General features: G+C 48.0%; 1 protein-coding gene across 1 annotated transcript in view; it reads left to right on the top strand.

The window, feature by feature from the left end:
- LOC138580056 (zinc finger protein 84-like) overlaps positions 1–18,020 on the top strand; it is a 109,535-nt gene extending 91,515 nt beyond the window's left edge. The window contains exon 2 of the mRNA XM_069650293.1: positions 11,808–18,020. Coding sequence (XP_069506394.1) covers positions 12,838–14,151 — 1,314 coding nt within the window. The 5' untranslated portion in view covers positions 11,808–12,837 and the 3' untranslated portion in view covers positions 14,152–18,020. The remainder of the gene's footprint in view (positions 1–11,807) is intronic.
- Positions 18,021–22,589: the final 4,569 nt, after the last annotated feature.

Raw genomic sequence — 22,589 nt, forward strand, 5'->3', positions numbered from 1 at the left:
CTGTGTTAGGGCTTCCCTGTGACTTGCCCTGTCTCTCCTTCTCCAGCTCCACCTCTGTGTTAGTGCTTTTCTGCAACTTGCCCTATCCCTCCTTCTCCAGCTCCGCCTGTGTTAATGCTTCCCTGTGACTTTCCCTGTCTCTCCTTCGCGCCTCGGTGTTAGTTCTTCCCTGTGACTTGCCCTGTCTCTCCTTCTCACCTCTGTGTTAGTGCTTCCCTGTCTCTCCTTCTCCATCTCCTCCTCTGTGTTAGGGCCTTCCTGTGACTTGCCCTCTCTCTCCGTCCTCCAGCTCCGCCTCTGTGTTAGTCCCTATGACTTGCCCTGTCGCTCATCTCCAGCTCCGGCACTGTGTTAGTGCTTCCCTTTGACTTGCCCTGTCTATCCTCCTCCAGCTCTGCCTCTGTGTTAGTGCTTCCCTGTGACTTGCCCTGTCCCTCCTTCTCTAGCTCCTCCTCTGTGTTAGTGCTTCCCTGTGACATGCCCTGTCTCTCCTTCTCTAGCTCCACCTCTGTGTTAATGCTTTTCTGTAACTTGCCCTGTCCCTCCTTCTCCAGCTCCTCCTCTGTGTTAGGGCTTTCCTGTGACTTGCCCTCTCTCTCCGTCCTCCATGTTCCGCCTCTGTGTTAGTGCCTATGACTTGCCTGTCTCTCCTTCTCCAGCTCTGCCTCTGTGTTAGTGCTTCCCTGTGACTTGCCCTGTCTCTCCTTCTAGCCTCTGTGTTAGTGCTTCCCTGTGACTTGCCCTGTATCTCCTTCTCCAGCTCCTCCTCTGTGTTAGGGCTTTCCTGTGACTTGCCCTCTCTCTCCGTCCTCCAGCTCTGCCTCTGTGTTAGTCCCTATGACTTGCCCTGTCTCTCCTTCTCCAGCTCTGCCTCTGTGTTAGTGCTTCCCTGTGACTTGCCCTGTCTCTCCTTCTAGCCTCTGTGTTAGTGCTTCCCTGTGACTGGCCCTGTCTCTCCTTCTCCAGCTCCGCCTCTGTGTTAGTGCTTCACTGTGACTTGCCCTGTCTCTCCTTCTCCGCCTCTGTTAGTGCTTCCCTGTGACTTGCCCAGTCTCTCCTTCTCCAGCTCTGCCTCTGTTAGTGCTTCCCTGTGACTTTCTCTGTCTCTCCTTCTCCAGCTCTGCCTGTGTGTTTGTGCTTCCCTTTGACTTGCCCTGTCTCTCCTTCTCCATCTCTGCCTTTGTGTTAATGCTTCCCTGTGACTTGCCCTCTCTCTCCTTCACAGTTCTGTGTTAGTGCTTCCCTGTGACTTGCCCTGTCTCTCCTTCTCACCTCTTTTAGTGCCTCCCTGTTACTTACCCTGTCTCTCCTTCTACAGCTCTGCCTCTGTGTTAGTGCTTCCCCGTGAGTTGCCCTGTCTCTCCTTCTCCAGCTCTGCCCCTGTGTTAGTGCTTCCCTGTGACCTGCCCTGTCTCTCCTTCTCCAGCTCCGCCTCTGTGTTAGTGCTTCCCTGTGACCTGCCCTGTCTCTCCTTCTCCAGCTCTGCCTCTGTGTTAGTGCTTCTTGTGACCAGCCCTTTCTCTCCTTCTCGCCTCTGTGTTAGTGCTTCCCTGTGACTTGCCCTATCCCTCCTTCTCTAGCTCTGCAGCTGTGTTAGTGCTTCCCTGGGACTGGCCCTGTCTCTCCTTCTCCAGCTTTGCCTCTCTGTTAGGGCTTTCCTGTGACTTGCCCTCTCTCTCCGTCCTCCAGCTCCGCCTCTGTGTTAGTCCCTATGACTTGCCCTGTCTCTGCTTCTCCAGCTCTGCCTCTTTGTTAGTGCTTTCCTGTGACTTGCCCTGTCTCTCCTTTCACCTCTGTGTTAGTGCTTCCCTGTGACTTGCCCTGTCTCTCCTTCTCCAGCTCCGCCTCTCTCTCCTTCTCGAGCTCCGTCTCTGTGTTAGTGCTTCCCTGTGACTTGCCCTGTCTCTCCTTCTCACCTCTGTGTTAGTGCTTCCCTGTTAGTTGCCCTGTCTCTATTTCTCACCTCTGTGTTAGTGTTTCCCTGTAACTTGCCCTGTCTCCCTTTCTCGAGCTCCACCTCTGTTAGTGCTTCCCTGTGACTTGCCCTGTCCCTCCTTCTCCAGCTCCGCCTCTGTGTTAGTGCTTCCCTGTGACTTGCCCTGTCTCTCCTGCTCCGCCTCTGTGTTAGTGCTTCCCTGTGACTTGCCCTTCTCTCCTTCTCACCTCTGTGTTTGTGCTTCCCTGTGACTTGCCCTGTCCCTCCTTCTCTAGCTCTGCAACTGTGTTAGTGCTTCCCTGGGACTGGCCCTGTCTCTCCTTCTCCAGCTCCGCCTCTGTCTCTCCTTCCCAAGCTCCGCCTTTGTGTTAGTGCTTCCCTGTGACCTGCCCTGTCTCTTCGTCTCGCCTCTGTGTTAGTGCTTCCTGTGACCTGCCCTTTCTCTCCTTCTCGCCTCTGTGTTAGTGCTTCCCTGTGACTTGCCCTGTCCCTCCTTCTCTAGCTCCGCAGCTGTGATAGTGCTTCCCTGGGACTGGCTCTATCTCTCCTTCTCCAGCTCTGCCTCTGTGTTAGGGCTTTCCTGTGACTTGCCCTCTCTCTCCGTCCTCCAGCTCCGCCTCTGTGTTAGTCCCTATGACTTGCCCTGTCTCTGCTTCTCCAGCTCTGCCTCTTTGTTAGTGCTTTCCTGTGACTTTTCCTGTCTCTCCTTTCACCTCTGTGTTAGTGCTTCCCTGTGACTTGCCCTGTCTCTATTTCTCACCCCTGTGTTAGTGTTTCCCTGTAACTTGCCCTGTCTCTCCTTCTCGAGCTCCGCCTCTGTTAGTGCTTCCCTGTGACTTGCCCTGTCCCTCCTTCTCCAGCTCCGCCTCCGTGTTAGTGCTTCCCTGTGACTTGCCCTGTCTCTCCTTCTCCAGCTCCGCCTCTGTGTTAGTGCTTCCCTGTGACTTGCTCTGTCTCTCCTGCTCCGGCTCCGCCTCTGTGTTAGTGCTTCCCTGTGACTTGCCCTGTCTCTCCTTCTCACATCTGTGTTCGTTTTTCCCTGTGACTTGCCCTGTCTCTCCTTCTCCAGCTCCGCATCTGTGTTAGTGCTTCCCTGTAACTTGCCCTGTCTCTCCTTCTTGAGCTCCGCCTCGGTTAGTGCTTCCCTCTGACTTGCCCCGTCTCTCCTTCTCCGGCTTCGCCTCTGTGTTAGTGCTTCCCTGTGACTTGCCCTGTCTCTCCTTCTCCATCTCTGCCTCTGTGTTAGTGCTTCCCTGTGACTTGCCCTGTCTCTCCTTCTCCATCTCTGCCTCTGTGTTAGTGCTTCCCTGTAACTTGCTCTGTCTCTCCTTCTCCGGCTCCGCCTCTGTGTTAGCGCTTCCCTGTGACTTGCCCTGTCTCTTCTTCTCACCTCTGTGTTAATGCTTCCCTGTGACTTGCCCTGTCTCTCCTTCTCACCTCTATGTTAGTGCTTCCCTGTAACTTGCCCTGTCTCTCCTTCTCCAGCTCCATATCTGTGTTAATGCTTACTTGTGAATTGCCCTGTCCCTCATTCTCCAGCTCCACCTCTGTGTTAGGGCTTCCCTGTAACCTGCCCTGTCTCTCCTTCTCCAGCTCCACCTCTGTGTTTGTGCTTCCCTGTGACTTGCCCTGTCCCTCCTTCTCTAGCTCTGCAACTGTGTTAGTGCTTCCCTGGGACTGGCCCTGTCTCTCCTTCTCCAGCTCCGCCTCTGTCTCTCCTTCCCAAGCTCCGCCTTTGTGTTAGTGCTTCCCTGTGACTTGCCCTGTCCCTCCTTCTCTAGCTCCGCAGCTGTGATAGTGCTTCCCTGGGACTGGCTCTGTCTCTCCTTCTCCAGCTCTGCCTCTGTGTTAGGGCTTTCCTGTGACTTGCCCTCTCTCTCAGTCCTCCAGCTCCGCCTCTGTGTTAGTCCCTATGACTTGCCCTGTCTCTGCTTCTCCAGCTCTGCCTCTTTGTTAGTGCTTTCCTGTGACTTGCCCTGTCTCTCCTTTCACCTCTGTGTTAGTGCTTCCCCGTGACTTGCCCTGTCTCTCCTTCTCCAGCTCCGCCTCTCTCTCCTTCTCGAGCTCCGTCTCTGTGTTAGTGCTTCCCTGTGACTTGCCCTGTCTCTATTTCTCACCCCTGTGTTAGTGTTTCCCTGTAACTTGCCCTGTCTCTCCTTCTCGAGCTCCGCCTCTGTTAGTGCTTCCCTGTGAATTGCCCTGTCCCTCCTTCTCCAGCTCCGCCTCTGTGTTAGTGCTTCCCTGTGACTTGCTCTGTCTCTCCTGCTCCGGCTCCGCCTCTGTGTTAGTGCTTCCCTGTGACTTGCTCTGTCTCCCCTTCTCCTGCTTCGCCTCTGTGTTAGTGCTTCACTGTGACTTGCCCTCTCTCTCCTTCTCACCTCTATGTTAGTGCTTCCCTGTAACCTGCCCTGTCTCTCCTTCTCCAGCTCTGCCTCTGTGTTAGTGCTTCCCTGTAGCCTGCCCTGTCTCTCCTTCTCCAGCTCTGCCTCTGTGTTAGTGCTTCCCTGTGACCTGCCCTGTCTCTCCTTCTCGCCTCTGTGTTAGTGCTTCCCTGTGACTTGCCCTGTCTGTCCTTCTAACCTCTATGTTAGTGCTTCCCTGTAACCTGCCCTGTCTCTCCTTCTCCAGCTCCACCTCTGTTAGTGCTTTTCTTTGACTTGCCCTGTTCCTCCTTCTCTAGCTCCACCTCTGTGTTAGTGCTTCCCTGTAACTTGCCCTGTCTCTCTTTCTCGAGCTCCGCCTCTGTGTTAGTGCTTCACTGTGACTTGCCCTCTCTCTCCTTCTCACCACTGTGTTACTGCTTCCATGTGACTTGCCCTGTCTCTCCTTCTCCAGCTCCTCAGCTGTGTTAGTGCTTCCCTGTGGCCTGCCTGTCTCTCCTTCTCCAGCTCTGCCTCTGTCTCTCCTTCTCCAGTTCTGCCTCTGTGTTAGTGCTTTCCTGTGACTTGCCCTGTCTCTCCTTCTCACATCTGTGTTCGTTTTTCCCTGTGACTTGCCCTGTCTCTCCTTCTCCAGCTCCGCATCTGTGTTAGTGCTTCCCTGTAACTTGCCCTGTCTCTCCTTCTTGAGCGCCGCCTCGGTTAGTGCTTCCCTCTGACTTGCCCCGTCTCTCCTTCTCCGGCTTCGCCTCTGTGTTAGTGCTTCCCTGTGACTTGCCCTGTCTCTCCTTCTCCATCTCTGCCTCTGTGTTAGTGCTTCCCTGTGACTTGCCCTGTCTCTCCTTCTCCATCTCTGCCTCTGTGTTAGTGCTTCCCTGTAACTTGCTCTGTCTCTCCTTCTCCGGCTCCGCCTCTGTGTTAGCGCTTCCCTGTGACTTGCCCTGTCTCTTCTTCTCACCTCTGTGTTAATGCTTCCCTGTGACTTGCCCTGTCTCTCCTTCTCACCTCTATGTTAGTGCTTCCCTGTAACTTGCCCTGTCTCTCCTTCTCCAGCTCCATATCTGTGTTAGTGCTTACTTGTGACTTGCCCTGTCCCTCATTCTCCAGCTCCACCTCTGTGTTAGGGCTTCCCTGTAACCTGCCCTGTCTCTCCTTCTCCAGCTCCACCTCTGTGTTAGTGCTTTTCTGTGACTTGCCCTGTACCTCCTTCTCTAGCTCCGCCTCTGTGTTATTGCTTCCCTGGGACTTGCCCTGTCCCTCCTTCTCCAGCTCTGCCTCTGTGTTAGCGCTTCCCTATGACTTGCCCTGTCTCTCCTTCTCCAGCTCCGCCTCTGTCTTAGTGCTTCCCTCTGACTTGCCCTGTCTCTCCTTCTCCTGCTTCGCCTCTGTGTTAGTGCTTCCCTGTGACTTGCCCTCTCTCTCCTTCCCACTCTGTGTTAGTGCTTCCCTGTGACCTGCTCTGTCTCTCCTTCTCGCCTTTGTGTTAGTGCTTCCCTGTGACTTGCCCTGTCCCTCCTTCTCTAGCTCCGCAGCTGTGTTACTGCTTCCCTGTTTCTTGCCCTTTCTCTCTGACTCCAGCTCCGCCTCTGTCTTAGGGCTTTCCTGTGACTCGCCCTCTCTCTCCGTCCTCCAGCTCCGCCTCTGTGTTAGTCCCTATGACTTGCCCTCTCTCTCCTTCTCACCTCCGTGTTAGTGTTTCCCTGTGACTTGCCCTCTCTCTCCTTCTCACCTCTATGTTAGTGCCTCCCTGTAACTTGCCCTGTCTCTTCTTCTCCAGCTCCACCTCTGTGTTAGTGCTTTTCTATGACTTGCCCTGTCCCTCCTTCTCCAGCTTCGCCTCTGTGTTAGTGCTTCAATGTGACTTGCCCAGTCTCTCCTTCTCCAGCTCCAGCTCCGCCTCTGTGTTAGTGCTTCCCTGTGACCTGCCTGTCTCTCCTTCTCCAGATCTGCCTCTGTCTCTCCTTCCCCATCTCTGCCTCCGTGTTAGTGCTTTTCTGTGACTTGCCCTGTCTCTCCTTCTCCGACTCCGCCTCTGTGTTAGTGCTTCCCTGTAACTTGCCCCGTCTCTCCTTCTCCTGCTCTGCATCTGTGTTAGTGCTTTCTGTGACTTGCCCTGTCCCTCCTTCTCTAGCTCCTCCTCTGTGTTAGTGCTTCCCTGTGACTTGCCCTGTCTCTCCTTCTCCAGCTCCACCACTGTGTTAATGCTTCCCTGTGACCTGCCCTGTCTCTCCTTCACGTCTGTGTGTTAGTGCCTCCCTGTTACTTACCCTGTCTCTCCTTCTCCAGCTCTGCCTCTGTGTTAGTGCTTCCCTGTGACCTGCCCTGTCTCACCTTCTCGCCTCTGTGTTAGTTCTTCCCTGTGACTTGCCCTGTCTCTCCTTCTCACCTCTGTGTAAGTGCTTCCCTGTGACTTACCCTGTCTCTCCTTCTCCAGCTCCTCCTCTGTGTTAGGGCTTTCCTGTGACTTGCCCTCTCTCTTCGTTCCCCAAGCTCCGCCTCTGTGTTAGTCCCTATGACTTGCCCTGTCGCTCCTCTCCAGCTCCGCCACTGTGTTAGTGCTTCCCTTTGACTTACCCTGTCTATCCTTCTCCAGCTCTGCCTCTGTGTTAGTGCTTCCCTGTGACTGGCCCGGTCTCTTCTTCTATAGCTCCACTTCTGTGTTAGTGCTTCCCTGTGACTTGCCCTGTCTCTCCTTCTCACCTCTGTTAGTGCTTCCCTGTAACTTGCCCTGTCTCTCCTTTTCCAGCTCCGCATCTGTTAGTGCTTTTCTGTGACTTGCCCTGTCCCTCCTTCTCTAGCTCCTCCTCTGTGTTAGTGCTTCCCTGTGACTTGCCCTGTCTCTCCTTCTCACCTCTGTGTTAGTGCTTCCCTATGACTTGCCCTGTCTCTCCTTCTCCAGCTCTGCCTCTGTGTTAGTGCTTCCCTGTGACTTTCCCTGTCTCTCGTTCTCCAGCTCCGCCTCTGTGTTAGTGCTTCCCTGTGACTGGCCCTGTCTCTCCTTCTATAGCTCCACCTCTGTGTTAGTGCTTTTCTGTAAATTGCCCTGTCCCTCCTTCTCCAGCTCCGCTGTGTTAGTGCTTCCCTGTGACTTGCCCTGTCTCTCCTTGGCGCCTCTGTGTTAGTGCCTCCCTGTTACTTACCCTGTCTCTCCTTCTCCAGCTCTGCCACTGTGTTAGTGCTTCCCTGTGACTTGCCCTGTCTCTCCTTCTCCAGCTCTGCCTATGTGTTAGTGCTTCCCTGTGACCTGCCCTGTCTCTCCTTCTCCAGCTCTGCCTCTGTGTTAGTGCTTCCCTGTGACCTGCCCTGTCTCTCCTTCTCAGGCTCTGCCTATGTTAGTGCTTCCCTGTGACCTGCCCTGTCTCTCCTTCTCGCCTCTGTGTTAGTGCTTCCCTGTGACCTGCCCTGTCTCTCCTTCTCTAGCTCCGCAACTGTATTAGTGCTTCCCTGTGACCTGCCCTGTCTCTCTTTCTCGCCTCTGTGTTAGTGCTTCCCTGTAACTTGCCCTGTCTCTCCTTTTCCAGCTCCGCATCTGTTAGTGCTTTTCTGTGACTTGCCCTGTCCCTCCTTCTCTAGCTCCTCCTCTGTGTTAGTGCTTCCCTGTGACTTGCCCTGTCTCTCCTTCTCACCTCTGTGTTAGTGCTTCCCTATGACTTGCCCTGTCTCTCCTTCTCCAGCTCTGCCTCTGTGTTAGTGCTTCCCTGTGACTTTCCCTGTCTCTCGTTCTCCAGCTCCGCCTCTGTGTTAGTGCTTCCCTGTGACTGGCCCTATCTCTCCTTCTATAGCTCCACCTCTGTGTTAGTGCTTTTCTGTAAATTGCCCTGTCCCTCCTTCTCCAGCTCCGCTGTGTTAGTGCTTCCCTGTGACTTGCCCTGTCTCTCCTTGGCGCCTCTGTGTTAGTGCCTCCCTGTTACTTACCCTGTCTCTCCTTCTCCAGCTCTGCCACTGTGTTAGTGCTTCCCTGTGACTTGCCCTGTCTCTCCTTCTCCAGCTCTGCCTATGTGTTAGTGCTTCCCTGTGACCTGCCCTGTCTCTCCTTCTCCAGCTCTGCCTCTGTGTTAGTGCTTCCCTGTGACCTGCCCTGTCTCTCCTTCTCAGGCTCTGCCTATGTTAGTGCTTCCCTGTGACCTGCCCTGTCTCTCCTTCTCGCCTCTGTGTTAGTGCTTCCCTGTGACCTGCCCTGTCTCTCCTTCTCTAGCTCCGCAACTGTATTAGTGCTTCCCTGGGACTGGCCCTGTCTCTCCTTCTCCATCTCCGCCTCTGTGTTAGTGTTTCCCTGTGACTTGCCCTGTCTCTCCTTCTCACCTCTGTGTTAGTGCTTCCCTGTGACTGGCCCTGTCTCTCCTTCTCCAGCTCCGCTGTGTTAGTGCTTCCCTGTGACTTGCCCTCTCTCTTCTTCTCCAGCTCCGCCTCTGTGTTAAGGCTTCCCTGTAACTTGCCCTGTCTCTCCTTCTCGAGCTCCGCCTCTGTGTTAGCGCTTCCCTGTGACTTGCCCTGTCTCTCCTTCTCACCTCTGTGTTAATGCTTCCATGTGACTTGCCCTGTCTCTCCTTCTCGAGCTCTGCATCTGTGTTAGGGCTTTCCTGTGACTTGCCCTCTCTCTCCTTCTCCAGCTCCGCCTCTGTGTTAGTGCTTCCCTGTGACGTGCCCTGTCTCTCCTTCTCACCTCTGTATTTGTGCTTTCCTGTGACTTGCCCTGTCTCTCCTTCTCGCCTCTGTGTTAGTTCTTCCCTGTGACTGGCCCTGTCTCTCCTTCTCCAGCTCCGCCTCTGTGTTAGTGCTTCCCTGTGACTTGCCCTGTCTCTCCTTCTCCAGCTCCGCCTCTGTGTTAGTGCTTCCCTGTGACTTCCCTGTGACTTGCCTGTCGCTTCTTCTCCAGATCTGCCTCTGTGTTAGTGCTTCTCTGTGACTTGCCCTGTCTCTCCTTCTCCAGCTCTGCCTGAGTGTTTGTGCTTCCCTGTGACTTGCCCTGTCTCTCCTTCTCCAGCTCCACCTCTGTGTTAGTGCTTCCCTGTGACTTGCCCTGTCTCTACTTCTCATCTCTGTGTTAGTGCTTCCCTGTGACTGGCCCTGTCTCTCCTTCTATAGCTCCACCTCTGTGTTAGTGCTTCCCTGTGACTTGCCCTGTCCCTCCTTCTCCAGCTCCACCTCTGTGTTAGTGCTTCCCTGTGACTTGCCCTGTCTCTCCTTTTTCAGCTCCACCTCTGTGTTAGTGCTTCATGTGACTTGCCCTGTCTCTCCTTCTCCAGCTCCGCCTCTGTGTTAGTACTTCCCTGTGACTGGCCCTGTCTCTCCTTCTCCAGCTTTGCCTCTGTGTTAGTGCTTGCTGTCTATTGTTGAATAGATGCTCTGCATGTGCTTTTTATTGCTTGTTGTCTATTGTTGCATAGATGCTCTGCATGTGCTTTTTATTGCTTGTTGTCTATTGTTGCATAGATGCTCTGCATGTGCTGTCTATTGCTCGTAATTGTTGCATAGATGCTCTGCATGTGCTTTCTATTGCACGTCTATTGTTGCATTGATGATCTGCATGTGCTGTCTACTGCTCGTTGTCTATTGTTGAATAGATGCTCTGCATGTGCTTTTTATTGCTTGTTGTCTATTGTTGCATGGATGCTCTGCATGTGCTTTTTATTGCTTGTTGTCTATTGTTGCATAGATGCTCTGCATGTGCTTTTTATTGCTTGTTGTCTATTGTTGCATAGATGCTCTGCATGTGCTGTCTATTGCTCGTTATTGTTGCATAGATGCACTGCATGTGCTGTCTATTGCACGTCTATTGTTGCATTGATGATCTGCATGTGCTGTCTACTGCTCGTTGTCTATTGTTGCATAGATGCTCTGCATGTGCTGTCTATTGCACGTCTATTGTTGCATAGATGCTCTGCATGTGCTGTCTATTGCACGTCTATTGTTGCATAGATGCTCTGCATGTGCTGTCTATTGCACGTCTATTGTTGCATTGATGATCTGCATGTGCTGTCTACTGCTCCTTGTCTATTGTTGAATAGATGCTCTGCATGTGCTTTTTATTGCTTGTTGTCTATTGTTGCATAGATGCTCTGCATGTGCTGTCTATTGCTCGTAATTGTTGCATAGATGCACTGCATGTGCTGTCTATTGCTCGTAATTGTTGCATAGATGCACTGCATGTGCTGTCTATTGTTGCATAGATGCTCTGCATGTGCTGTCTACTGCTCGTTGTTATTGTTGCATAGATGCTCTGCATGTGCTGTCTATTGCTTGTTGTCTATTGCCCCGACTGTTGTTATGATTGTTTATTATTTGAGCGGCTTTATGCTGATTATTGTTGGGCTTTTTTTGTTGTACATGGGTGTCCCTTATTTTTTTCTTTTGTATAAATTATTCAGATCTTTGTAATTACATTATATCCTTAAGTGTACATTCTGGTTATGTGGATCAGTAGTTATGATCTATTCTATGCTCTTGAACTCTTGGGCCTTCTGCAATATATAGATGCTTTTCTTAACTTGTTTTGTCTAATCATTGCCTGTGTTACTTTCTATTGCCTTATACTTCTGTTATTATTTATTGTCTATTCTGGTTTGTTAGCGCCCTGATGCCTACAGGCTAGTCTGCTGCTATGTAAGTATTGAAACATAAACAGAAGGCTTGCACGCATTGGACTTCTTTCTTTCTTTCTTTCTTTCTTTCTTTCTTTCTTTCTTTCTTTCTTTCTTTCTTTCTTTCTTTCTTTCTTTCTTTCTTTCTTTCTTTCTTTCTTTCTTTCTTTCTTTCTTTCTTTCTTTCTTTCTTTCTTTCTTTCTTTCTTTCTTTCTTTCTTTCTTTCTTTCTTTCTTTCTTTCTTTCTTTCTTTCTTTCTTTCTTTCTTTCTTTCTTTCTTTCTTTCTTTCTTTCTTTCTTTCTTTCTTTCTTTCTTTTCCCCAGGGCTCTAACCTCTCGCCCTGGCTTTTCAACCACTACCTGGCACCTCTTTCCCACTGCATCGCTACTTTCTGTTCCAATTTTCAAATGTTATGAGGATGACACCCAGCTCTCTTTCAGGCTCTCCTCAGCCGCCTCTGCTCCTTCTCTCATACCAGACTGTCTGGCCGCAATTCGGGAATGGTCTGCCACCAATAACAAAGCAGGAGGCCATGCAAGGATGGTCTTGGCTTGTACTAGCTTGGCATTGGATCACATGTTTTAGTTTCTTTGTTAATCCAAGCTTGATGGCTTGGCATTGAATCACAAGCAGGCTGGGTTCTGTGTTAATCCATGTTCTATTGGTTGTCATGGAATCACACGTCTCTTTGCTTCTGTGTTATCACTTGTTGAAGGAAAGAGAAGGTGCTCAGAGAGGCGAGATGCCCTCATTATCTCAGTGCGTTCCATCTGTTTTACTTGTATTCGTGGATGGCATTAGCTCAGTTTCTTTAATTACAAAACATGCTTTAATGGTTCACATGTACTATTAATAAGTCTTGACTTTTATATTGTGGAAAAATAATTAAAGTTTCTTTTCTGTCCAAAAGGTAAAAGAAATGAAGAAAAACAGACAAAGTGAAATATTTCTTTTCAGACAAGTCTTCTGCATGAATAACTGCAAACGTGTTTGTCAGTAAGAAATCATGCATTCACACCTGTGGTCTCACAAACGTCTCCTCTATGAGAATTAATTTCCAGCATAGAAAGACTATCTATGGGATACACATGGAACTGGGCATTGAATGCACCAACAGATGTGAGAGGAGCTTACATTGCAAACAATATCTTCCTTTGACCTGTCAGTACCACATATTGAAGAGGTGATCTGCGTCTACAAGATATGAAACGTCAACTCTTAATGAAATTCTGAGTCTGGGCAAATGTTAGTTGTGCAAAGTCACAGCATCACGTCCAGTATGCAGTGTAGTGCCAGCTGCACCTAAATATTAGCAACCCCTCTACACCACCCAGAGACATCCATCAATAGGAAACCTTCAAGGCTAGAAACTGTCCTCTAGAAATAAACAGGGCATATGCGTAGTAGTAAGTTGGGAAGCCCTCGTTTTGAAATGATGTTTAGTCATGTCATTGCCTAATGTGGAGACACCAACCTAGACTAACACAAGGGTGTGGACAGGCCATATAAATGCACTTTCTTAATAGCAATGTACCCATTACATAGAGACTGTGGAGGGACTGCATGTGTTTACTGAATGTGGCAGTGGTTTCAGGCCAAGGAACTGTCTATGTCTACATGGGAACTACCAGGAAAAATAATTTCAATGAACTGAATGTCACAAAGTGCTCATTACACAGTAATGAGACACGGTAAAACACACCAGAGATAAACTGTATGCATGTTCTGAATATATCAAGTCTTTCAAGTAATATAATCATCTATTACAGCACCCGAGAAATCACATGTATGTGTGTTGCATGTGATAGGTCTATTGAGCATATTTCTGAGAAACATTTACATGTTCTCTATTTGGCAAGACTTTTATAACAAAGTGAGCTCCGATCATACATGAGAGAAATCGCCCCAAGGAGAGACCATATAACTGTCCTGAATGTGACATGGCGTTTGTTATGAAGAGAGCACTGATTGTGCTTCAGAGAATTCACACAGTGGAGGAACAATATACATGTTCTAACTGCGACAAGGAAAAGGATCATTTATTTCAGCACCAGGAAACCCACACTGATGAGAAACCCTTCAAATGTTCTGAATGTGAAAAAGCCTTCCTAACCAACGGAGGGCTGGTAGTACATCAGAGAATACACACAGGCTGGACACCATATAAATGCTCAGACTGTGATGAGGCTTTTACACGAAAGAGACATTTTTTGAAACATCAGATATTCCACACTGGAAAAAAAACATTTAACTGTTCAGAGTGTCAAAGGTCTTTCATTTCCAAGGGTGATCTAACACGACATGAAAATGTCCACACTGGGGAGAGGCCATTTAAATGTTCTGAATGTTACCAGTTTTTCAAGAAAAAGGGTGATCTTTTGCAACATCAAAAACGGCAGAATAAGAAGAGGCCACATAATTGTTCTGAATGTTGCAGGGCTTTTAGGCAAAAGTCTGATCTATTGTTGCATCAAGTAAAACACGCTGGGGAGAGACCATTCAAATGCTCTGAATGTGACAAGGCATTCAAGCAAAAGTTTCAGCTTTCAGTACATCAGAGAAACCACACTGGTGTGAAACCATTTAAATGTTCGGAATGTGAAAAGGCCTTTATAAGAAGGGGGCAGCTCATTATACATGAGAGGAATCACACTGGCGAGAAACCATATACATGTTGTGAATGTGACATGGCTTTCAAGCAAAGGGCTAATCTATTGCGGCATCAGAGAGTGCACACTGGCGAGAAACCATATACATGTTCTGAATGTGACAAGGTTTTCAAACAAAAGGCTCATCTTTCCATTCATCTGAGCACTCACACTGGTGAGAAACCATTTGTATGCTCTGAATGTGACATGGCTTTTAAAACAAAGGGAGAGCTGATTATACATCAGAGAAGGCACACAGGTGAAAAACCATATACATGTTCTGAATGTGACATGGCTTTTAAGCGAAAGGATCATTTATTGCAACATGAGAGAATCCACAATGGTGAGAAACCATATACCTGTTCTGAATGTGACAAGCATTTTAAGCAAAAGAATCAACTTTCAAGGCATCTTAGAACTCACACTGGTGAGAAACCATTTAAATGTTCAGAATGTGACAATGCTTTCACAACAAAGGGAGGGCTGATTATACATCAGAGAAATCACACAGGTGAGAAACCATTTGAATGTTCTCAGTGTGACAGGGCTTTTAAGCGAAAGAGTCGCTTAATGGAACATAAGAGAATCCACACAGGTTTCATGTAAAACATGGTGTGCTATGTGCATGTTGAGAACATCGGTGGCAAGTAACTTGTTATGCCTGAATAGCAGCGTGCAACTTGAAGTGTTCCCACCTGATCAGAGGAATGACACTGGTGAGGAACCATCTAAATGGTTTCCCTGTGACAAGGCTGTCAATCAAAAGGGTTATCTTTTGCAACGTCCCAGACAGTGGCGGAAACCATTGGCAATTATTGCAATGAGTTAAAACACAAGGGTGATTGTTCATGTCACCAGAGAAAGAAGAGCCTGAATGGACCATAGACATTTTCTGAATGTTGCATATTTATTTTTTTAAGTCTGCTCTGTCATTACACCATACTCTGGAAAAACCATTCAAATGTTCTGACAGGGTTTAAAAGAGGGAGCAGATTATGCACCAGAGAACTCAAAGTACATATTCTGAATGTGACTAGGCTTTTATTCAAAAGGGTCTTCAATAACAACGTCAGAGAGCACTCAGACAAAGCATGTCACAAACGACATGTTGGTGCTTGGTAAAGACCACCTGAAGAAAAGGTTTTCGAAATAGGCACGTTTTCAGCAGTCTTCTGATTTGGAGGAGGTTAGAGTTGTTTCAGAGAGATTGAGGCAATAGTTTTGGCTGATCTCCTTCCCACTTAGGTTTATAATGATGGTTTTAAGGCTCACTGGGCAAGACGGAAGAGTCTTGATGGTGATCTGGAATCAGTCAGTAGTTTGAGACATCCCTAAAGATGAATTTATTATCTAGGATGGCCAGTGCACTTGTGCATTTTTTTTAGTGACCAGTCAGTGGAGAGATTTTAGAACACACGTGAAATCTTCAGTCTGTGTTTGCTAATCTGCAAGTTCTGGAGAATCTCAAACTTAGTTTAAAGGGTGGAATTAGAATTTTGTAGCTCGTGTTTTAGAAGGCCAGCCTAAGGGTGAGCAGAGTTTGAGTGATAGAACCTCTAAAAATTGTATATCTTTACAAAACTAAAATAGTAATTTTAAAATACATCCATACATTTCAATGCAGGTGCCTTATTCGGTTGCACTTTTTGACATTCCAGTTGTTGATTTAGGATAAATCATGTGTATTTTAAACCAAGCATGACAAGCACATTGTACAGTGTTAATTGTTTTGTGCATTTAATGGTATACAAATGAATTGCTTGCCTGCACACAATGTAATGTGAGGTTTCACACTTTTATGTCTAATACCTAAGTGAAATGTTACATTTTTTACATAAGCTCGTTCACCCAGAAACGACAATGAACTGTTTCATTGCTTGCTAATTGATGTGTGTACAAAAGAGGAGAGTGAGTCAGATTCTTTCTATTTAATGTACAATCACTTTTTCTTTACTATAATTGTATTATTGATTTTGTGCGTTTCTGGAAGGACATATTGTATATTTATATACTCAGTAGCATTGCCACATTGTTGATGCAGCGATGTGTAATAATTAAAAATGTTCTTCTAACAACTTTATTGAACAAGCTTAGTTGCACCTTGAAATACTTGTGTATAGGCGCGTTACAAATGCCTCATATCATATCACATATCATATATCATATCATGAAGATGTAATTGTAAATGCCTGCGGATATATACACCCACCAACACTTGGTCTTCTTAACCACATATTCTTGATAATCATCTCATTCATACAGTTCATATGGTGCACGAATGCCCCTATTCATGTTGTCTCTTTGACTTGGTATCAATCTTCCACAGATGATTATTCAAAGCTTCCACATGTTCATACTTTATAAACGGAACAAAAGGACTTTGGGGGGTCATTCTGAGTTGGGCAGTAAGGGTTTACGGGCACCGGTAAGGATGCTGGTGCCGGTAAACTTTTACCGCCCTATTCCGAGGTCCCGCTAAGGGACTAGGGTGCTAATAACGGGCCTGTTATTTGCGGGCCAGTAATTAGCGCCTTCCCCATTCCCATTGAGCCCTATGGGGGCTCGAATGGGAATGGGGAATTGTTTACTGAATGGGGACTTACCGGGTCCTCCAAGGTCAGAATGACCCGGTAAGTCCCCATTCAGTGAGACCGGACCCGGGTTTGGAGGCAGCCATGATGCTAATAGCACCATGGCTACCTCCAAACTCAGAATGACCCCTTTTGTCTTCATACTTCTTCAAAGTATTCAATATCAGTCTTCTTCTTTGAAGGATAAATAGTCCACACTTCTTCTTCATAAACTACAATGTCTTTGATGATTTTTACCACAGTTCCTCACAACACAATAGCAAGTTTGCCACATTCTTTTAAATTCCACCTCCACCATAGTACAGTACTTCAATGTCTTCTTCCTGGTCCTCTAGCATGCCACCTAACCGCTAAAAGGTCCCTTTCCTGATATACTCGCCTGCCAGGATAAATCACCTACCAATACTAGAAGTGCTCTGTGATGTGGTTTGCTTCAAACTTCAGAAAAGTCTTTCACATTTAACAGCATTGAACTTCACAACTTCCTTCATAAGGATACAATACACATTGATGCTGTTTGTTTCTCTGATTTGTCTGCCACAAGCAATGCAGGTTATATTTCTCTCCTCCGTGATGATTGCTACAAGTAGGGGTCCCCTCCCATGTGCTCCTCGCACAGAACACCACCCCTAGGATCGGAATCAGGAAGCGTCTTCCTTTCCCTGGTCACATGAGAAGGGTCCAAGGCCAGGGTCTTTCGGATAATCACCTCAGATTCATCAGACTGTAGTAGCTTAAAGGGAAAGAGCAAATAGTGTGATGCATGTCTGAAGAGCAGTCTAGAATGCAAAACTTAAAAAGGCAACAGTAGTGCTGAAAACGGCACAAGTATACTCATAGCACTTTAAGCCTCTAGGGTCCTTTATTAGCAGTGTAACAAACACAAAGTGAGAAGTTTGTGTTAGCATTCATTCATTTATTCATTTATGTAACCATTTATTATAGCAAAGCAAGCAGCTTGATAGCTTGATCATATCATATATACATGCAAGCAAACACGCTTACATATGTAGTTTTGCGCAAGCCAGTACATTAACCCAATATGAATGAACATAACATGCAGCTATAACGAGGAAGCAGTGAATCATATCTGCTTTATAAACTTAATAAAACAGCATTTTGCTTAAGAACTAAGACAAACAATTATTGTGTTAGTTCCTCGAACTAGGAACATTTAGTGCCTTAGAGATAATTTAACCTGAAGCCAAGACTTGATAATTCAGCAGAAAGCTAAGGGGAGGTACTCCCCATATTGCATACCCACATCATGCAAATAAGGGGGAGGCGTCCAAATTAGAGTTGGAAGCAGGGGATTTGCCCACGAAGTGACAGCATTTTATGGTAAGGGGGATTTCTAAGCAAGGGACCCTATAAATATGCTGCAAGCCCACACGTTGGGGCTGCCGCTCGTGCTCCCACACGTTGGGGCTGCCGCTCATGCTCCCACACGTCGGGGCTGCGGCTCGTGCTTATGCTGATGTCATGCCAGAGGGTGCACGGAGTACTAGCTCCGAGCCACGCCTTAGAATCATGTTACAGATTGAGATGCAATGGGTTTATATTTGATTAAATATTGCGCAACAATTCTGTTTCTTAGCTGTGATGTTGTGCTTTGCATTAAATATTGTCGTATATATATTGAAACACACATGATTGCTTTATTGATTTAAGCTTTTGCTTTAGTTTGGAAACCATAGAATAGGTTTGCATACCTGTATACAACATTGCTCCAAAGAGTATTGCTTTAGGGAATTGAGCATTGTGATTTGTTTTTAGAAGTCTTGTGCCAGGGCTTCCTGTATTGGGAACATGACTTAAGCCCAGGATGAGAGAATTGATGTCTATTGATTTTAATTAAATAAAAACGACTGGTTACCCACCAAACAGATGTGTTTGAATCTTATGTTGAACTAGTGAGAAAAACTGAGTGTCATTAACCATGATAAAGATGTTTCAGCAAAGTGTTTATCTAGCAAGATGAACTGAGGGAATATGAATCTAAATAAAACACTTATTTTATACAAAGTTAGTCGTTCTAGACTCTGGGATACGTTGGCACACTGAAATGCTAATCAACAGCACTGCAGCACTGCGTTATATGATGCATTTTGCCTCTCTCTTCAAATTCTTTCTCTTTGTCAATCTCTGTGTCACTATATGAGCATTAGGTGGAAGTGTGACAGTGAGCTGGGAAAAGAAACACACTTTGAGGCCCAGAAATTATAATTATAATAATTGTAGCAAGAGCACCAAATCAGCTCTGAATTGATCGAGGGGGGACATCCTCTGTGGTCAGGCCAGTGGCCGATAGCTTCCTCCGTCGCATTAGAAGAAGGCAAGATCTTTCTCTGAGCGGAGCTTGGGACAAGGGCAGAGTTCTTACTAGCCAGTAGTGATCGCTAGCCGACACGTGACAGTTAAAAATAAAGAATATCTGCACAATTATTAAGCTGGACACCTGAGGAAGAACTAAATAGACAACATCGATCTTTGCGCGAAGATAGGCCTGACTACCGCAGACCTAGGTTTCGACACAAACACAAATAATCAGGAATGCTCATGCAGACTTCTCCATATAATATCTACATTTTTTTTTTTTTAAACTTTTATTTTTGCAGGCAGAGGTTCACAAGGCACACACATCAAGGCAACACATGTGTATAACATATTATTCTTGAGCAACAAAGTAATCACAGTACAGCAGTCATAGTAATAACATCAGGGTGGGCCTTAAGCAGAGGATATAAGGCCTCATGATGCGGGGAGTGTCCCCTGTGGGGCAGGGGACAGGTCAGTCGTGGGTGTATTTTCACTTTGGTTATTAAGATAGGTGTTAAATTCAACCCAGGTGTTCTTGGGGCGAGAGTGGGCGGGGAGCATGGCCAGGTATTCCTCCTCACAGTTTCGCGACCAGGTGAGCAAATTCAGGCATTTCTTAAAGGCCGGAGGGGAGGAACTTTTCCAGCTATGGAGTATGCATTTCTTGGCTATCATACAGCTTATGTTTAAAAATTTAGCCAGACGTCTAGTGTCCTCCGTTCTCCAGGCCCCGAAAAGGACTGTTAAGGGATCAGAATCGACCTCGGTTTCGGTAATCTCGGTGAGTGTATTTAGAATGCTTTCCCAGAATCCAGATAGTTTATTACAGGACCAAAACATATGTAGATGGTCAGCTCCCTCTGCTCCACAGCGAGGGCAGGGGTGCACCGTGGTGCGGGTGAACTTCGAAGTCTTGTGCGGCGTGTAGTAAAGCCTGTTTAGGAGTTTGTATTGCATGGCCCGGTGGTGGAAATTGAGAGAGACCTTTTGGGTATGTAGGCACATTTTCTCCCAGACTCTGTCGGAAATTTCTAGGCCCAGTTCAGCTGCCCATTCGTCACGTGCTCTGAGCGCTGGGGTCGGGGTGGTGTCTTGTAGGATCTTATATAATGAAGAGACGACGCCGCGGGCGCCGCCCGAGTTGGTGATATATGCGATCGCCGGGTTATTAGGGGGCTCATCTGGGAATGAGGGCCATTTAGTGCGAAACGCTGCTCGGAGCCTATAATATTGGAGGGTCTCTAGAGCGGATCCGGTGTGCCCCTGTTTCCATGTTTGGGGGTTAATGAACCGGCCCTCCGGATAGAAATCCGACAATGCCCGGTATCCCAATGCGCCCCAGTGACGGGCAAGAGCAGTGTCATACGTGGGTTCTAGGCCCGGGAACGCCCATATCGGGAGCCATTTATAGTAAGGGTAGGAGTCGGATGACAGACACAACAGGCGTGCCCAGGCACGCAGGGTTGCACTGATTGGATCGATAGGGGAGTTAGATATATAGTGCTGATGCAGTATGAGGGACATTATGTTAGTGCCGTCGGCTGTCAGTCGTTCCAACTTAACATGTGGGCGGGCAGGAGAACCGGGGTACCAATGAGTGGCGTGTTGGGCCTGGGCCGCAGTCCAATACAGCATCAGGTCCGGAGCAGAGATTCCCCCTCGCTTGTATGGAAGCACCATATCAGTCCACTTCTTGCGTACAGCACCGGAGTGCCATAGGAACTGTGCACATAATGCATGTAGTTTGGAGAAGTATTCCATTCCAGGCCATACAGGTATGTTGTTGAAGGTATAAAGGAGCTTAGGCAGCAGAATCATTTTAATGAGGGAGAGACGACCTGTCATGGATAATGGGAGGGCGCGCCACCGTGAAAGCTTGGTTTCAACTAACTGTGCTACAGCTGAGTAATTATCGGTGAGCAAGGTGGATTTGGTTAGGGAAATTTGCACACCCAGATATTTGACACCATCCGGAGACCAACGGAGGGGGTATTCGGTGGTGGGTTGTGTGGTGGATTTAGTAAGAGGGAAGATCTCAGACTTCGAGTAGTTAATCGTGAACCCGGAGTGGGTGCCGATGCGAGTGATATCTCTTAGTATAGGGTCAAGATGGGCCGTGGGTTCCCTGATATACAGTAGGACATCGTCGGCGTATAGGGAAATGATTTCGGGATCATCAAACAGTCGTATTCCCTTGCGGGCATGGCGTGAACGGACATAGTCCGCCATCGGCTCTATTGCCAATGCAAAAAGGATCGGGGAGAAGGGGCAACCCTGTCTGGTACCCCTGAAAAGTGTGAAGAGGTCAGATGTCAGTGAGTTAGCTCTTACTCTTGCAACAGGGGAGGTGTATAGTAGTTTGATGAACCCGATCATGTTCGGGCCAACGCCCATTGTTTCAAGCACCAGCCACATATATTTCCAGGAGACCATATCAAAGGCCTTTTGGGCGTCCAGAGTGACCGCTACAGCCTGGACGTCGTGGTCCATACGGGACATAACGTTGAACAACCGTCTGATATTGTGGGAGGTGGACCTACCGGGGACGAAGCCTGCCTGGTCCTCGTGAACCAAGTCTGGCATAATGGGTAGAAAGCGGTTCGCTATGATCTTAGCAAATATTTTGGTGTCGAGGTTCATGAGGGAAAGAGGTCTGTAAGATCCGCATTCATAGTCAGGTTTACCAGGTTTGAGCAGCACCGTGATGACAGCTTCGCGCATGGAAGGGGGAAGGACGGAGACACGCAGTGCCTCGTCCCAGATCTCGAGCAGCCTGGGGGCCAAGATAGCGACGTGCTCCTGGAAAAATTCAGTGGTAAGCCCGTCTGGGCCCGGTGCCTTTCCTTTGGGTAGGTCTGAAATGGCCGTCACTATCTCGTCCAATGTAATCGGGGAGTCCAGTTGGTCCCGGGTGTGAAGGGATATCTCAGTGGTGGGGATCTGGTCAAGGAGCTCGCGCATGTGTCGTTCGGTGTGTTTGGTAGGTTGGGAGTAGAGGGATCTATAGAAGTCAGTGAATATGTCTAAGATACGTTGGTCCGCCCATTGTGGGTTGCCATGTTGGTCTTTGATGGAGGTAATCTGCGTCCGGCCAGATTCCCTTTTAACTAGTGTTGCTAGCGTTCTCCCGGGTCTGTCCCCCTCCCCATATTTCCTTGCGGCCTGTGGGCGGCTGAAGTATTGGATTTCGTTAATAGCGAGTGTATTATATATCTGGAGTTCAACACTAATTTGGGCGAAAGTGCCGGGGTCAGCAGCCGTGGTACATTGGAGCTCAAGTTGTTTCAATTTGGCTTCGGAGCGCCCAAGGGCAGCTCTTATCGCTTTCAGCACTCCAGCCTCTCTGGAAATAGATATTCCCCTAATATACACCTTGAAGGCGCCCCACCTCACCGCGGCTGATGTATCTTGAAGGGAGTTACACTCAAAGAAAGATTCGATGTCAGCCAATATTCCAGCCTTAAAGACAATGTCTCTGAGAGCCTCGGATTTAAAGCGCCAGGTGCTGAACATCGGGATGGGCATCACCAGTTCCACCGTGACTGTGATTGGGGCATGGTCCGATAGTGTGCGGGGTAGGATCCAGGAGCCCTCCACCCTGCCCATAATTTCCCTTGACACTAGGAACAGGTCTATCCTAGACGAGCTGTCATGCACAGACGAGTAATAAGTGTACTCACGTCGCTGGGGGTGCAGTGTCCTCCAGACGTCGCAAATTTTCAGTATCTGTATATGGCTACGTAGCTGACGTGCAGCACTGGACAGAGCTCTGGTAGCAGTACCAGTCCTATCCAGGACAGTGTCCAGAATAAGGTTCAGATCACCTCCCCATATAATTGGTACATCCACGAAGCCCAGCAGTATGGTGGCTACCGCGCTAAAGAATTCGGGAGAGTCTATGTTGGGGCAGTAAGTGTTGACCAGAAGATATTCCTTATTAATCAGAGTGCAGTGTAATATAACATAACGTCCCTCCGAATCTATGTAGCTTTTATGCAATATGAATTTGATGGTTTTATGAATCATCGTTAGTACGCCCCTGGACTGGGAGGAATAAGAGGTGAAGAATCTAGCGGGGCCCCATGATGGGGCTATGGTCCTTGGGATGTGACCATTGGAGTGTGTCTCCTGTAG

Source organism: Ambystoma mexicanum, chromosome 3p, assembly GCF_040938575.1.
Source record: "Ambystoma mexicanum isolate Mex_15411 chromosome 3p, UKY_AmexF1_1, whole genome shotgun sequence".
Classification (NCBI taxonomy): Eukaryota; Metazoa; Chordata; class Amphibia; order Caudata; family Ambystomatidae; genus Ambystoma; species Ambystoma mexicanum.